The sequence below is a fragment of the Sciurus carolinensis genome, chromosome 2 (genome assembly GCF_902686445.1).
Source record: "Sciurus carolinensis chromosome 2, mSciCar1.2, whole genome shotgun sequence".
In the NCBI taxonomy this organism is placed as follows: domain Eukaryota; kingdom Metazoa; phylum Chordata; class Mammalia; order Rodentia; family Sciuridae; genus Sciurus; species Sciurus carolinensis.
The window spans coordinates 91,201,620-91,219,282 of NC_062214.1; the positions used below are offsets into that span (position 1 = coordinate 91,201,620).

Consider the following 17,663-nt stretch of genomic DNA (forward strand, 5'->3'; position numbering starts at 1 on the left):
GGCTCTGTGCGGAAATGCTCTCACTGTGGGCCTGCACCGTGCAGCTGGCCGTGTGGGAAGAGCCCACTGCCGGAGTGTGGAAGACTACCTTGGGAAGACTCAAGCTGCCCTGCCCGGCTCTGCTAAGCCACCTCTATCTGGGCCTGCCCCCCGGGCTGAGCTTTACCCAGTGGGCAGACTCACCCGTGGCTCCACTTCAGTCCGAGTCTCTCAATGCCTCCCCTTCTTAACTCCTGGGTTGTGGAGCGACCGGGGGTGCAGTCTCCCTCTAGGCCGCCATCTTGGATCGCCCCGTGAAGAGAGCCCGCAGCCGGAGTGGGCAGAGCCGCCTGAAGAGGTCTCCGGCTGCCCTGCCCTTATCCCTGAGGCTGATTGCAGATCGAGGCTCTCCGCTGGTTCTTTGCAGGAGTACACAGCACTGCAGCGGCTCCGGGACTCGGAGCCTGCTCTGTTCAGACAGGCTCTCACTAGCGGGCCAGTTTCGTTCCGAGAACCTGGAGAAGCTGGCTGTGTGGGCGGGGCCCACCGCCGGAGTGCGCAGGACTGCCTGTGGATGACTCTAGCTGCCCTGCCCGGCTCCGATAAGCCACCTCTATCTGGGCCTGCCACCCGGGCCGAGCTTTACCCAGTGGGCAGACTCACCCGTGGCTCCGCTTCAGTCCGAGTCTCTCAATGCCTCCCCTTCTTAACTCCTGGGTTGTGGAGCGACTGGAGGTGCAGTCTCCCTCTAGGCCGCCATCTTGGATCGCCCCCATAAACTCATTTTTAATGGCTCATTTCTCATGCTGGCATATGAGGAACACACTAGCATGTATAAGGTCCTGGGTTCAATCCGTAATACCACCAAAAATGTCAATTAAATCAAAAGTTGGTTCTCTGGACAGAGGTCTGGCAAATATTTTCTCTCTTCTCTCCAGGGCTCTTCCCCTCACTCCAGGTGAGTAACAAGTTTTGGTTTGGAAAGTGGAATTTCTAATGATACCAGGTGGCTACAGGTCTCCAGCATCACTTCCCTGTGTAGGATCCTCTGAGCAGGGCTTAACAACCTCCACTCTCCTCTTGGGTGAAGTCCACAGCCACGTCCCTGAACACCACAAAAGCCTTTCAGGTGCCTTGTGGATGTTCAACAGCCGTTCCTGATTCCTCTCTGGAGGCCTCCATCCAAGCAGGGCAGAGCTTCGCTCTACTCCAGGTGGATCCAGCCTAACCCAAACCCTCACAAATCCCTCCCAAATTTTCTTGAAACGAAAGAAATGTTTGCCATTCGTCAAGACTCAGAGTAAAACCAGGAAAAGATTTTTAGAAATCTGAGTGCAATCTACATTTTTTTCATTTATATCATATCACAATGCATATGAATGAGCTAAATTTGAAGATTCAAGGAGAGAATAGCTTATTTGTGACCTAGCTTATGACAGTTGTAAGAATTTGTGTTAAAACTGAAACTTTTCACAGTATAAATCAATAACAATTTCACATATTTTTCAACATGAATAAATGTGCAGATTTTAATTATAATAGACTGCATTGCATAAACTGACTGCAAAACCTACAAGAAAAATAAGAATACTTTGCTGATAGATTTGTAGCGTATACAATAATACTTCTTCGTATTTCACATGATAATATGGAGTTATCACAAAAGTTAATGGATTTACTTGGGCAGATGTTTTGAAACCAATGTATTTTTGCTCCCAAATAAAACCAAATATTGTTCTTATGAGATAGCTTTTTCAACAAAGATGCAAATATTAGAGAAAAAATGTTTTTTTACTCCATTCATTGGAAGACTTTTAATAATATTTGGAATAGCATGAATTCACTTTTTAACTGAAATTTTTGTGAACCTAAATACAAATGAAATATTTCTGATTAAAACTCAGCCTCTCAATTAAGATGTACTGTAAACCTAAAACTACTTTGGATTTCAAACTATTTCTAATAATATTTTTATTTGATTACATGTTTACATGGTAATATTCTGGATACAAAGTTAAATAACTAATTCTACCTGTTTTTTTTTTCCTAACATGGCAACTAGAAAATTTTGTAACATGGCAACTAGAATTGCATTATTTCTGTATATTCACACGTAAAATGAAAATCTAGGTCAGCTAAGACACTACCTGTGCTAAAATTCTATACTATTACCCAATATCATAAAGGGACAACTAATGTAATTTTATTGAACTATAAAAACTAAATTTTATTTTGTCTGGATTTGTTGTCACTGACTTAAAAACACTTTAAAAGTTTTTACAACTGTCTTTGTTTCTCAAGAGTCAATTTTAAGCACTATTTTAGTCACTAAGAGGGATACTTACTTTATAGGATATAACTTCTCTGTTGTCTGAATTCACCATGCTATTCAAGTGGCTCATTATTTATTATTTAAGAAAAACAACTGCTTCCATGGCTCAAAACTTCTAAGAATATCTTTTATGAGGTGGAGAATCCATAAATACTAGTTTCCTTCCTTTGTATTACCAAAAACCTCACAGCACACTCCCCCTCTCTACTTGCCACATCCCCTTTTTGATATCTTCTTCTTCCCTGGCCCAAAACAAAAAGGAAAAAGAAAAGGTGGCAATGGTGAGAAATAAGTGAAAATTTAAATGCTGTTTGGTTGTGATTAAACCAAGTTAATTTCAGGTAAAGGTTAACTTTACCTGAGATTATTGCTTTCTAACTGGAAACTATCCCAACTAATTAATACTGGTGTTAAAAAGTCCCCTGGCAAGGCTGAGGCAGGAGGATCAAAAATTCAAAGCCAGTCTCAACAACTTAGCAAAGCCCTTTCTCAAAAAAAAAAAAAAAAAAAAAAAAAAAGTCCCCAGGCAAGCAGGCACTTGAGTAAATCAATTCCTGCTTTTACTACAATTGTATTGAAGCTATTTGATCAAAATTTTAATTAATCACTCAATTTTCTCTTCAAGAGGATTATAACAAGTACAAAAAAAGTACATAACTTATAGGCTGTGTTTCAAAATATAGTGCACTGGTCCTAACTTGGTATCCATTTCTCATTTTAAAAATAAAAGTTATAGCTTGCCTGGCATGCATGAGGACCTGGGTTCAAGTCCCCAGGACCAAAAAATAAAAAAATAAAAAAACAAAATAAAAGTTATAAATATGGCTAAATACCCTAGGTGAAAATACATGTTTCACAAACTACAGTTGAAATGGTGTTGCAAAAAGTTCTACTATTTATTTTTTGTCTTGTTTTGTTTGGGGGGGTATTTCTGGTTTTTGTTTGTTTGTTTTTAATAACTATGAATTGAACCCAAGGATGCTCTACCACTGAGCTACATCCCCAGCCCTTTTATTTTCTGAGACAGGGTCTTGCCAAGTTGCCAAGGCTGGCCTAGAACAGACTCCTCCTGCCTCAGCCTCCCAAGTAACTAGCATTACAGGTGATGCTAAGTTCCTCCTTACTTCTTAAAAACAGGCACTAAGTTGTAACAGGACAAAGTGGGGCAGGATTCAGATAATTAAATTAGTCTTTGCCAGGAGAAGAAGCCTGAGGTTCAGGATCTCTTCATATATACAGGACTTCACATGTGAAATAAACGTTAAGTCAGGGACTACCTATGTCATTCAATCAACTTTTAGGTTTTTAAATTTACACCTGAAAGTTCAATCTAGTGACTTTAGGTTACTCTCCAAGTAAAGATGAGCTCTACTTCTAATAGACTACTTATCAGAAAAGGAGAAAGGTTCATTTCTATATTTAATAAAATAAAAATTAAGAAAAATCTAAATTGAACATTAAAAAGAAAAAAATCAGCGTGTGCCCTCTCCCTCATCCACTTCTGCCACTTCTGGAGCTGCCTGTGTGCTTGTTCCATGTGGACCTGAAATCTCTTTTGTGAAGAGGCAGCTGAAGAGACTCAGGTGCTCACCATGATCAATGAAAAGCCCAAGGAAGAATTAAGACTGAGAACAACAATCATATTAACCTGAATGTGGCTGGGCAGGATGGTTCTATGGTGCCGTTTAAGATTAAGAGGCATACACCACTTAGTAAACTAATGAAAGCCTATTGTGAACGACAGGGTTTTGTCAATGAGGCTGATCAGATTACGATTTGATGAGCAGCCAATTAATGAAACCAGACACACCTGTACAGTTGGAAATGGAGGATGAAGATACAGTTGATGTGTTCTAGCAGCAGATTGGAGGTGTCTACTAAAAAGGGAAAGTTTTACTATTTTACTCCAGAACTCTGTTCTTACAGACCAAGAATACATTCTCAATTAGAAAACTGCAATTTGGTTCCACCACATCCTGACAACTACAGTATAGTTTTCTCTATTCTTTCATTTTCCCCTTCCTCATTCCTTTATTGCACATAAAGTAACTGGTATATATGCACAAGCATATTGCACTTTAAAAAAAAAACTAAATGACCAATGGTATGTTTTGATTAACATTAAGTGGAGATGGGATGGGGAAAAATACTGGTTCTGTGAAACTATCCCCTTTCTCCATTAGTGGCATGCTCATTCAGCTCTTACCTTTATATTCCAGTAAATTATTTTGCTTTCACTGTTTTTAACAAAAAACAAAACAAAAAACCTGAATGACATAAAAATCCTTGCATACCTTGTTCGAATGAAGAATTTCAATGTTTTTCATTTATCATTATAAAACCAAGGACAATTTAACTTTTTTGTATGTAGCTGTTACATGTAGGGCAATTTGTGTTTAAGTAGGGGTAAATTACTCTTAAAAAAAAAAAAAAAAAAAAGATTCCTGGATCATTTTCCCTTCAACTCAAGCATCTTGTTGTTTAAATAAACTTCTTGTTTAAGAAGAAAAAATAGTATTTAGAAGTCATAATAGACAACATACTGGAGATGTCAGATTAGGTAATAAGGTAAAAAAAAAAAAAAAAGGAAAAATAAAAAGAGAATTATCATCTTTGCTTCTAACACTTGTGAAAGCAACATTATCATCTATGGCTAAGTAAAGATTATTCTCAAATACAAATTCCTTGGACCAAATATGATCTTAAAATAGTTTTACATTTCTTTTAGCTAATAGTTAATAAATTAAATGTACAATATGGATCCCATGCATGCTGCTATTAAGAACAGAATAATTACAAATGATTTTACTATCATGTAGTCAATCTACATCAAATGGCAGGTAATTTTTCATATCAAACACAAGTTGTAATTATAATTGTAATATATAATTAGGTAGAAAATGGATAAAAATCACATCTTATTTCAAATGATGTTTGTTCTGATAAATGGCAAAAATGAAGCTTAATTTTTTCATTATGTTTATTCTTTTTGCTTTATTTGATTTGATTTAATGTTATTAGTGAGTTCATCTAACTAAGCATATACAAACTGCTAAATGCTCAAAGTGAACACAGAGTGAGGACAACACATGTAAAATTGGTTCAGGAGACTCTGTTTAGTTCATTGCAAATAATCATCAAATCTATAGACCACTGGCAGTAGGTATGTTAACTATTTGTCACAGCTTTTATTCCCTCAAATAATAACCTTTAATAAGATGTGTTTTCTTCCCATAGTGTCAGGTCATTATTTTGGAGATCCATGCACTAAACACTAGGTCTCTGGCACATGGCAGGTTCTCAATGAATATTCAAGTGTACTTGTGCGTGTATATATTTGTTTCCTACTTTTCTTTAATACATTTCTAAATCCAGTTGATAGTTTTTGTCATTTTGTTTCTTTGTTTGTTTGGTCATTTGGATTTTTGAACTGAATACTGCTAACAAAAATGAACCTACTAGTGCTTGTATACTTATCACCTATCAACTTTCCAGAATTTCTTATTAATTCTAGTTGCTGTTTTCTACTCCAGTCTGAGGAGATTTTCTGGGGATTCAAGCATATAATTTGAAAATGGAAATATTTTTGTTTCCAATATGTATATGAATTATTTCAGTTACTATCTTACAATGGCTAGAACTGCCAAGACATTGTTTAATAAATGACAATCACATCTATCATGAAAGGAAGTATTTGTTTTATTTCTGATATAATGGAAATGGTTTTAGCATTTCATGATTTAGTATATGATCTTTGCTTTCCGTTTTTTGTGGGGGGGGGGTGTAAAAGTTTTTGCTTCTAATGATTTAATAATCTAGGGTTTCCTTTTCTTTGTGTGGAGAGAGTACTAGGGATTACATCCAAAGGCACTTTACTACTGAGTTCCATCCCCAGCCCTTTTTAATTTTTTGAGACAAAGTCTCAACTTAGTTGCTTAGGGACACTATCACGGAGCTACACCCCTGGCTCTTTTTCATTGCTGTTGTACTGGGGATTAAAACCAGGTGTACTTATTAAGCAATGAGCCATATCTCCAGTTCTTTTTTTCTTTTTTGAGACAGGGTCTTGCTAAGTTGCTTAAGGTACTAAGTTTCTGAGACTGGCCTCAAACTTGGAATCCTGCCTCAGTTTCCTGAGTCACTGGGTTTACCCTCATATGCTACTACACCCAGATTAGGGTTTCCTTTAATAATAAATATGCTGGTAGTCTTTAGGTGAAATTAACTCTATTTGGTAAGGACATACCTTCTTTTTGATATTGATATACCTTAATAGGTTAGATATTTGTTTGTTTGTTTTGGCAGTCTGTAGAATTGAACCCTAGCAGCATTCTATCACTGAGCTATATCCCCACCTCTTTTTATTTTGAGACAGGGTCTCACTAAGGTGCCACGGCTGGCCTTGAACTTGTCATCTTTCTGCCTGGTCTCCTGACTCACTGGGATTATAAGTGTGTACCACCACATCCAGTTAGATTTGCTTTTAAGTTGTAGTTATTTGTAATTATTTTAAATAGTGAAATTGGCATATTTCCGTGGTTTTGAGTTTCTATCAGATTTCTGGCTTAAGGTTTTCAAAGTTTCACAACATTAATGTACTTAATCTTAAATTTTAAAAGGTTGAGGCTACACTATCCAATATTACCCACTAGTCACATATGGTTATTTAAATTTATATTAAGTAAAATAAAACAAAATATTCAGTTCTTCAGTCACACTAGCCATATTTAATTGCTCAATTGCTAGTGTACTGAACAGCGTAGATTTCATACTCAAGACAGAGAAAAGTTACCTCTTTCTCAGCTTTGAAATTCTAAAGATTTTTTTCTCCATTTCTATTGTTAGTGCTATTGAAATTACCCAGGTCATAAGGTTCCACATCATATTTTTGATTAACTAAGAAAATACACTAAATCCAACCATTCTTCACTTGTCTGAAACAAGGAAGAATTACCATACAAATAACCTGATTTTTTAAGCAACAGCAAAGAAACAGATACTTTTAGCTACCACCCACAAAACTGTTTATACAATAAGTCATATATAACATTTATACTAAAAATAAAAAATTTTATGCAAAAAGTACCCCCTGAAAAGGATAATCTTCCATTAAAGTAGTAGATCTTCTACTGAATTTAATTTTTTTCATCTTGATGTTCAGAGGCAAATCTGACCTATACCAGTATTATAAAAGATGAGGAAATTTTTAAAAAGCAAGCTGACATTTTAATGACTTCATATATTGCAAACTTTTAAAATTTATTTATTTACTTATTTATTTTTGGTACTGGGGATTGAACTGAGTTCAATCCTCTGAAGGCACTTGACCACTGAGTCACATTCCCAGTCCTATTTTGTATTTTATTTAGAGACAGGCTCTCCCTGAGTTGCTTAGCGTCTCACTTTTGCTGAGGCTGGCTTTGAACTTATGATCCTCCTGTCTCAGCCTCCTGAGCTGCTGGGATTATAGGCATGCCCCACCATGCTTGGTCTTTAAATTTTTAAATCTAAAAAAGATTCCTTTAAAAAGCAAGTGTATGTTTACATTTTTTTTTCTTTTTTTTTTCTTTTTTTTTTATTATAAAATTGTAAACAAATGGGATACATGTTGTTTCTCTGTCTGTACATGGCGTAAAGGCATTTTATTCTATTAAATTTTGATGTCTTGACATCATATAAGTCAATTACAGAAAATTAAAAGAACACCTGCAGAAAAAAAATGTATATCTTTTGTCAAAAGCAGATGAATACCAGCTTATTAATGAAGCCTTTTAATTTTTAGACCACCTCTGCTAGAAAAGTTTCTTTTTAAACTTCAAAATATATTTTTAAATAAACAAAACTCTCCCTGTTTCCTAACTGTTTACAACAGGTATATCCAGAACTTGTGGTTCCAGTTACCTAGAGGCTTATGCAAGAGCAGCCCTGGAACCTAGAAGTTCCAGGCCAGTCTGGGCAATACAGTAAGACCCAGTCTCCAATGGAAAAGGGAGGGAGGAAAAAAGAGAGGAAGAGAGGAATGGAGGGAGGGAAGGAGGGAGGGAGAAAAGGAAGGAAGGAAATTTGTTTCTAAACAATTTACCTGAAGAGTCAATAAAAGATATTCCTTTTTAAATCACAACTGCCTCAGAAAAAGATGCAGTATAAATTTAAACCTACAAATAAGAGCTTTATTTCTGTTAATGTGAATTAAAATTGCTATTACAAGTGCTTAAAATCTTAAAATACAAGCCATTTTTTAGACAAATTAATTCATTCACACTTCATATTTCTTCGTTTAAAACATTACCTGCCAGGAGGGAGTGATTCCAGTGATTTATTTATTTATTTATTTAGGTACTAGAGATTGAACCTAGGAGTGCTTTGCCACTGAACTACATCTCTAGTCCCTTTTATTTTTTCTTTTGAGACAGGGTCTCAGTAAGTTGCCTCGATAGGGCCTCAATAAATTGCTGAGGCTGTCCTGGAATCTGTGATTCTCCTTCCTCAGCCTCTAAGCCACTGGGATTACAGAAGTGTGCCATCACACTCAGCCAGTAATTTACTTTTAATATTCCTTCATAATTCTTCATTCTTATATATTTAACTATTGTTGATAAGGATTCAAAGTTGACAAGACTATGTCAGATGTCAAGAAATTGTTTACTACTTTAAATCCATTAACTCCAAATGTCTGCATACTTAAATCAAAATTTCTAATTTTAATCTTTGCTTCTTTTCAATCACAATAATGTATATCATATGCAATTCCATTTGTATTGGTTAGGGGATGAAAGTGGGTGGAAGGGGAGGAAATATTACTTAGAAGCAATAATCTGAACACTAGTCCTGTGTATTTCTTAGGAAGGTTTTCAATTTTACTTAAACCTTCATTTACCTCTCAGTTTCATGTTAATCCGTATATCTCTTCAAGGAGTAGCCTGTGTCAAATTAGAATTACTCCTTTTGGTATTGCTTTTCCTCTTTTGAAGTAATGACCTATTTTATGTCATCCACTTGGTTAATTAATACAGTATGTGCTTCCTCTCTGGATGCCCTCCTTAATCAGAACTGAGGTGAGCTGTTCTGGAAAGGTGTCCTTCTTGGAAAGAAAAGGAAGTAGCTCACCTAGGTCATGATTTAAGTCTTCTGCAAGAAAAATGTCCTGAGACTCTTCAGTCCTCCAAGATGATCAGGGACATAATACTATAGATTTGGTATAACCATCCCCATTTTGGGAAGATAGTTAATAAAACTCAATTTTTCAAACAAAACAGACACTGAGTACTAGAGAGAATACAAAGATCTGAGATATGTTTTCTTCAGTCCCCCAAAACATTTATAAATAACTAACATACAACAAGAAATTACAAATATCCCAAGATACATAAGTTCAGGTGAGATTACATCTAGCTGCAATTGGAGCTAGAGGGAGAGGGAAGAGTTCAATAGTAATTTCATTAAGGATGTGCAAAGAAAAGGCAGGGCAGGAATTCTTGGTAAAAGAAAATAAAAGAAAAACTAGTAAGTCTTAAAGAGTATTTTAATTCTCTAAAGCACAAAGCATGGTGCAAAAAAAGGAGTTTCAATATTAGCTAAAGTCAAAATACTTGATAATCAAATACATTAACCTAAAACACCAATATTCTTACCACTGAAGCTAATCACTCAGACTCACCACAATAAAAATTTTATATACAAGGAGAATTCATAATCTGAAGTAAAACTATCTAAAATATACTTGGAAATAACACATATATACCCCACACACTCAAAAAGAGGAATTTTCTTTTTGTTTGCTTCTTAATAACAGTTGAGGTATGAAGAAAATATTAATTTAAACTAGAGTTTCATCAGTTTACAACAATCTTTTCAGGCTGATAGTTTAATGCTACAGGGTGATTCCCTGGCATTTTGTTCTAAAATCCACAAAGGAGGCGATAATATGACCAACCAGCTGCAGATCCCTTCCTGCAATTCAGAAGCTCTGGATATCCACACACTTGCAGCTCTGTATAACTTCACACAAAAGATTGGCAATTGGCCAAGAAGCCTCTGCCATGGCGAACACTCTCCAAGGTTTAAAATTTTCCATTTAATTCCTATTCATCCATGAAACAACATCTACTTTAGCAGAATGTATCAATGTAAAACAAATTAAATTCCAGTTTCAAAGTAATAAAAGTATTCCCTTAAAATGTAGATAGTGAATCCATTAAAATACATAATCTAGGGGTTGGGAGAAGGAAAGATACAAACATCATTACCCTATGTACATGTATGATTACACAAACAGTGTGACTCTACTTTGTGTACAACCAGAGAAATGAAAGTTGTACCCCATTTGTTTACAATGAACCAAAAAATAACAAAAAATATATAATCTATATTTTAATGAGCCCTATGAATATATAATTCCACTCCATTAAGATAATCACTTTTTTAAATGCCCTCAAAGAGTCACTATTTCCTCAGAATTTTACCAATAGAAAGATAGAACACCAATTGCAAACATGATATACCACAGAGGTTTTAATTTTATTTCCAAAGCTCCCCATTAAGCATTTCATGCACATTGCTAACTGAAAATCAAAATGAATATTTTCGACATCTGGTACATACACAGGTTGATATGACTTATGACAATAATTGTGTGATAGATACTTCAAGAATGATCCTAATTTCTGTTTTTTGGTTTTTTGGGTTTTTTTGTACCAGGGTTTGAACTCAGGGATGCTTAACCACTGGGCCTCATCCCCGGTTCTTTTTAATTATTTGTTTAGAGATAGGGTCTTGCTAAATTGCTGAATCTGGTTTTGAACTTGAAATCCTCCTGCCTCAGCTTCCCAAGCTGCTGAGATTACAGGTGTGTGCCACCATGCCTGGCTAATTTCTGCTATTTTTAAAGCAGAAATGCTTACAAACATATAGAAAAAACATGATTGTGTAAATCAGGTAACTTGGTCATTCTAGTTTTCTAAGGGACAGGGGAACTATCAGAAATACTTTAACAGCCTGGCTAATGCTTAACTTTAGTAGAAAGGAGGGCTCTGCAGCAGCCAATGACAATAAACGGAGCATTAGCTGTGTAAAGTTCTCACGAAAACTTTGATTTTAATTGAAATCTTCATATACTTTTAGATGCTCTCTTCTAGGTCTCTTCTACACAAAGGGATCACTGAAAGAGTGGTTGTCTGAATGTCTAAATCCTAAGAGGTTTATTCATGGCCCAAACTCAGTAAGATTAAACCTATAAAAGTTTCAAAGACCAGAAAACCACTGACTATTTTCTTCTTTTTAATGGGCACTTTTCTATAATGATAAACTAAGGAAGATGCAGAAAAGGATTAGCACAAAACGTCAGCACAAATGTGAATTAAAAATGGTATCTGAACTTTAAAAATCTCTCTCTGCCCATTATTGCCTTCATATGACATTCAAGACTACACAGCAAGAAAATCTCTTTCTGAAGGCATCCTTTAACACCTTCATTTTTTTCCCTTTAATATCAACAACTGTTAAAACTAAAGGTAAAGTGATTAAAACAAGAATTATTCATCATACTTTGCTACTCAAGGAAGGAAGAAGTTTGCTTCATACCAAAGTCAAAACTGCAAAAATTTATGATTTCTGTGCACACCAATTGGATATGAACTGTTAAACCTCATTTGTAACCCAAACAACCTAAGTAATCACAAAAATATTTAACATCATTTACATGAAACAAACATGTATATTATATTACAAAAGACAACTGTGCCTCTAACCTCTTTTTAAAAGTTTAAATACTTAAAAAAAAATAGCCTGAAAGGATACAAAACTAATTCTTGACATTCACCTCTCAGAGAGTAGAAGAGAACTGCTCTGAGAGAAGGAAGATTGTTAAAACAATCTTTCCAACAATGAAGATAAAATTTGTAAGACTATATGATAAATTGTTAGCTGGACAGTAAAAACATAAGTTATTATATGAGTCTTTAGTTTAAAACAACACAAGACAAATTATAATGAACAATAACAAAGAAATTCCTTTCAGTGACTTTCCTTTCCCTGACGCTTACTGGGATGGACAAGGAGCAGGGGGAGGGAGAGAAGAAGAGGTCTAGAAGTTGAAAGGAACAAGGCAGAGTGAAATCTGAATGAATTAAGAAGGGTCTCCTGATGGCTCCCATCCCCTGTAAATCTAACACGACTAAAAGGAGGAACAGCAAAAGCAACCAGCTTAGAGACAGGGAAAGGCAAGGAAGATGAGAACACATTTGCACACACAGAATAGGAAAGATCACTTCCAGAAAATATTAACTTACCAGTATGTACTGTAGCTACTGCAATCCATACACACTGTATGCTGAGCTTTATCTTGCTTTTCTGACTTCTTATGGTTGGTTAAGGGTATTTGTGCATCTTCATAATGTTTTTTTGCATGGCCATTCACATACCTTACAAAAACCAAATGAAAGTTTACATTAATATAAATATTGCTTTGAAAATTAAAGTAGTATGAGATAATAAACCAGGCATGGTGTCACACACCTATAATCCCAGTGACTCAGGAGGCTAAGGCAGCAGAATCACAAGTTGCCTTGGCAAATTAGCAAGATCCTGTCTCAAAATAAGAGATAAAAAGGGCTGGGGATGTAGATCAGTGGTAGAATGGCCCTGGGTTCAATCCCCAGTACACCAAAAATAATAATAATAATAAAATTAAGTGTTAATGAAATTGAAATAAGAAAGAACTATAAGAGCATTTATTCAATTACCCAGACATAAAGAATGAAATTATGGCATTTGTAGGTAAATAGATGAAACTGGAGACTATCATGCTAAGTGATATAAGCCAATCCAAAAAACGAAAGGTCCAACATTTTCTCTGATATGCAGATGCTAACACACAATGCGGGGAGAGGAGTTCATTGGATTAGACAAGGGGAATGAAGGGAAAGGAGGGGAGATGGGAATATTAAAGACACTAGAATGAATCTGACATAACTTTCCTGTGTTCCTTTATGAATACACGACCAATGTAACTCCATATCATGTACAACCACAAGAATGGGAAGTTATACTCCATGAATGTATAATATGTCAAAATATACTCTACTGTCATGTATATCTAAAAAGAACAAATAAAAATTTAAAAAGAGCATTCATTCAGTGATTTATTAAGCTAAATACTTAAAATGGGAAACTTTTTGCAATAAAATACTATCTTCCAACCTTTTTTTTGGCTGGTGCTACAAATCAACCCAGGGTCTCACAAATGGTAGGTAAGCACTCTATCACTAAGCAATACCCACAAACCCTAAGGTCAACTTTTTTTTTCTAAGAGGTTTACTTTGGCTCATGGTTCTTGAGAGTCAAAGTCTCACCTCTGGTAATGGCATTCTTTTTTTTTTTTTTATTGTAAACAAATGGGATACATGTTGTTTCTCTGTTTGTACATGGCGTAAAGGCATACCATTTGTGTAATCATCAATTTACATAGGGCAATGTTGTTTGGATGGCATTCTTTTAAAAAAAATTTTTTAACTTGTTTACATAGTCTACTTTTAATTATTCACTAGACTAGGGCCAGGCAAGCAAAGGTATTACCCATGCAGATCAATGTCAATACCATTGATATTATTATCACTTAGAAATTCCTCTGCTGGGAATTTTGCTATAGCTTTTTTCTTTTTCTAAATTTTTTAGGCTGTAACTCCCAACTTGAGCAATTATCAAAGATAAGTTCTGTAAATTAAAAGACTCAACCATTTTCCATAGGGTCACAGTTCAAATATGTTAGTCAAACAGGAAGAAGGATAATCCTCTATCTTTCTCATTGATATGGCTTCAGATCTTTTGTTTGAATGCCAAATAATCATCTCTACTCAGAAACACATTTCTTTGGAAACAATCCAAATAAAATACAAATCATCTTAAGCTTATAAAACTTATTTTTCTACATGGACAAAGATTATCAAAGACTGATTATGTTCATACAAATTTTATAACACTTTCAACTCAAATGTAATATATCATTTTATTAGAGTAGGCAAAATGAAATCAAATAAGTATTCATATACACACATGCAAATTCATCCACACCTTAACCTAAATACCACACAATGCTACCACTGACTACCACTCCAAAGACCCTTATAACACAAAACTTGACAGTTCCTAGAAAGCAGTCAATTTGTAGAAGGCAAGGCTACTTAAACAGAACAAATATAGGTTAAATGGCACCAACATTAACAAGCTTACAGAGTTCAGATGACATTTTCACCACTAAGCATGTTATTGTACCCAAAGCAACACTTACCTTAGGGAAAGTAGGACAGTTATGGTAGGTAGGGAGGATCAACTTTAAACCCAGCCTCTATATCCCAGGAAAATGGAACACATTCAAGGCACTATTAACCTCAACTCAGAATTTAATCATACTATTTTTCCATTTTTTTGGTGGGGACAGGGTACCTGGGATTGAACTCAGGGACACTCAACCACTGAGCCACATCCCCAGCCCTATTTTGTATTTTATTTAGAGACAGAGTCTCACTGAGTTGCTTAGCACCTCACTTTTGCTGAGGCTGGCTTTGAACCTGAGATCCTTCTGCCTCAGCCTCCCAAGTCACTGAGATCACAGGCATGCGTCACCATAGCTGGCTCTTTTTCCATTTTTTCAATGTGCTTTGAATACAACTAACTCTTGGGTATACATATATAATGAATAGTGAAGTATAACGAATTTTAAAGTAAAATAATGGTTAAAAGTATAAGCCCCCAAACTAGTCTTCCTGGGTTCAGAAGTAGCCTTTATCACATCCTGGCCATATCAGCTTAGGTGAATTATTCACCTTTCTGGGCTTGTTTTCAAATCCATAAATAGAGGTAACAACAGTACAGTACTTGTGTTTCACAGGCTGTCAGGTGATTACATTAGTCTATGGCTCAAAATGAAGGAATGTATTTTATTAGCATTTTTCTTTCTATGCTTAACTACTATTTATTGAGAATTCAAACAGCAGAATTGCTTAGAAAGGGGACACATTAAGCAAATATCTTGAGATAATACATCATTGCATAGGTCAAGAAACACTCATTATTTAATTAAAAAGAAAAACTATGATATTAGGTTTGATATCTAATCATGTTAAATTTCTATTCTTATACTACATATTATGAAAAATGGAACTATTTATGATGAGGAGCACCTTTAGAATAAAAAATTAATACTGAAAATAATAATATATGGTATTACCATTTTTGAGTCTTTTAAAACTCATCTTTACATAGTACAAATACAATCATTCATTTAATTACAAATATACTAGATGTGTAAATGGTTCCTATAAATGTCAGTGATAAAGTTATAAGTATGACTATTGATGACATTAAGATCAACAATCTTAATTGGCTAATATCCAAATACATTAGTCAAGTTAACAGTTTTGAACTAGGTGCAGTGGCACATGCCTGTAATCCCAGCAACTTGGGAGGCTAAGGCAGAAGGATAGAAAATTTGAGGCCAACTTTGATAACTTAGTAAGTTGTTTCAAAATAAAATAAGAAGGGGCTGAAAATATAGTTAAGTGGTAGAGTGCTTGCCTAGAATGCATGAGGCCATGGGCTAACCCTGGCATAGCACCCACCGCCGCTGCCCCAGAAAAAGGTTAACAGTTTTGTATAAACTAACTGACATAAAAATAAATATTTCCTTCATGTAAGTTTGGATTTTAACTACTGTAGACATTTGGCCTACAGTACAAGAGGGAAAGTTTCAACATATATGTCACAAATTCCTAACTACAATCACAAAAAAATAAATAGGAGGTACTATGAAGACTGAAAGAAAATGTAACTCAAATATGTTATTGACAAACTATGTTTCCTAGTTGGAAGAATATTCAACTTTAGAAAAGTAGACTAAAATTACTAAAAAATCAGTACATTTGGCAATCAACACCTAGAATTACATGTTTTGTCATTATTATTATTCCTTTATGAAAATTAACCAATCAGCTATGTAAAATGGATATCTAAATTCAGGCTACTGTTAATGAGCTACTTACTTAAACATATTTCTCTGAGGCTAAGTCAAGTTTCTAAATTTAAGCTTTCTTATAATTAGAAACGTCTACCTGCAGAGTCTGGACATTTTTCTATTTGTTTTTCCAAAACCTACCTAGAGAATTGTTTGTTGTTTGTTAACAAGAACATTAATCTCTCCAATTTTTTTTCTCAAAAAATTGTCAGGTCTTTTTACTGGCATATAACCTTTAACATTTTTAGGGTGTAGAACACTATGAGACAAGAAGAAGACAGTACTACATACATTTTATTGCATTATAATTCTCACCTCTCAAAATCTAGGAGAGGAATGTGTCTCTTCAGGTGCAGAATTTAAGTGCTTCTACTTTTCTTCTCTTTAAAAAAAAAAGTTATCTGTACAAAGTATTTGCAAGTTTCCCAAATCCTAAAGATTTTAAAACCACAACAGCCAAAATTAAGATATGCAGTTAACATTTCCAAAGGTACTCTGAAGTGTCTGTGGAAAGAATACTCAATTCCAGAACTAAACATGTGGGGTTAAAAAAAAAAAAAGGAAGTGAACAAAGATGCTCTTTTCACGCAATGAGGATCTAAAGATAACAATGGGGAAATACTCCAGGTAAGTACAATACACATTTCAGCCTGTGTGACTTAGTATGATTTCTCATCTTCTAATAAATTCAAAGTAGATTTTCTAAGCTAAAATAGTAAATAATAAATGAGCTACTATTGCTAAAAGAACACAGAGGTTGACATTTGAGTTGTATTACAAGAGTCAATGAAATATTTAATATAATTTTGAAGCCCAAAACTGAGAAGAAATGCTCAGGATTAAACTGGGGTGAGGAGTGGTAGAGGATGTTAAGTCCATGGAAAGCAAAATGTCTTAATGGAACAATGAAACATTTGGTACATCTTAGGATTTCATTTTCAAAGGGAATTCCTTATCTGTAAAGGTGGGCAGATAACAGATGAAACAAGATTGGCCATGTACTGATAACTATTGAAGAAAATAAGGAGAACATGGAGTTCAGTTATACTTTGTTTTGACATGTGCTTAAATTTACCCTACTAAAAGGTTTTAATAAAAATGACCATTAAATAAACTTTATTCCCCCCCCCCCGATGTTGGGATGGAATCCAGAGCTTTCTGCATATTAGACATGCATTCTGCCTCTGGGGCTGTACCCCAACCCTTTTTATTTTGAGACAAAGTCTCATGAAATTGCACAGACTGGCCTCAAACTTGTGATGCTCCTGCCTCAGCCTCCCAAGTAGCTGGGACTACAAGCATGTGCCACCTTGCTTGGCTCCATTAGATAAACTTTCATTTCAAGAT

At 35.2% G+C, this 17,663-nt stretch overlaps 1 protein-coding gene and 1 pseudogene across 5 annotated transcripts in view; one reads left to right on the plus strand and one right to left on the minus strand.

The window, feature by feature from the left end:
• The window catches only part of Usp3 (ubiquitin specific peptidase 3), a 109,293-nt gene that overhangs the window by 60,473 nt on the left and 31,157 nt on the right, over positions 1–17,663 (minus strand). For 4 of the 5 annotated variants that reach the window (XM_047537998.1, XM_047537990.1, XM_047537981.1 and 1 more), the window contains one exon: positions 12,598–12,729. In XM_047537998.1, the coding sequence (XP_047393954.1) occupies positions 12,598–12,626 (29 nt within the window). In that variant the 5' untranslated portion in view covers positions 12,627–12,729. Of the gene's footprint in view, positions 1–12,597; positions 12,730–16,631; positions 16,699–17,663 lie in introns of all 5 variants that reach the window. The other variant, XM_047537999.1, reaches the window with a different exon arrangement.
• LOC124975118 (small ubiquitin-related modifier 2-like) lies at positions 3,904–4,192 on the plus strand (annotated as a pseudogene).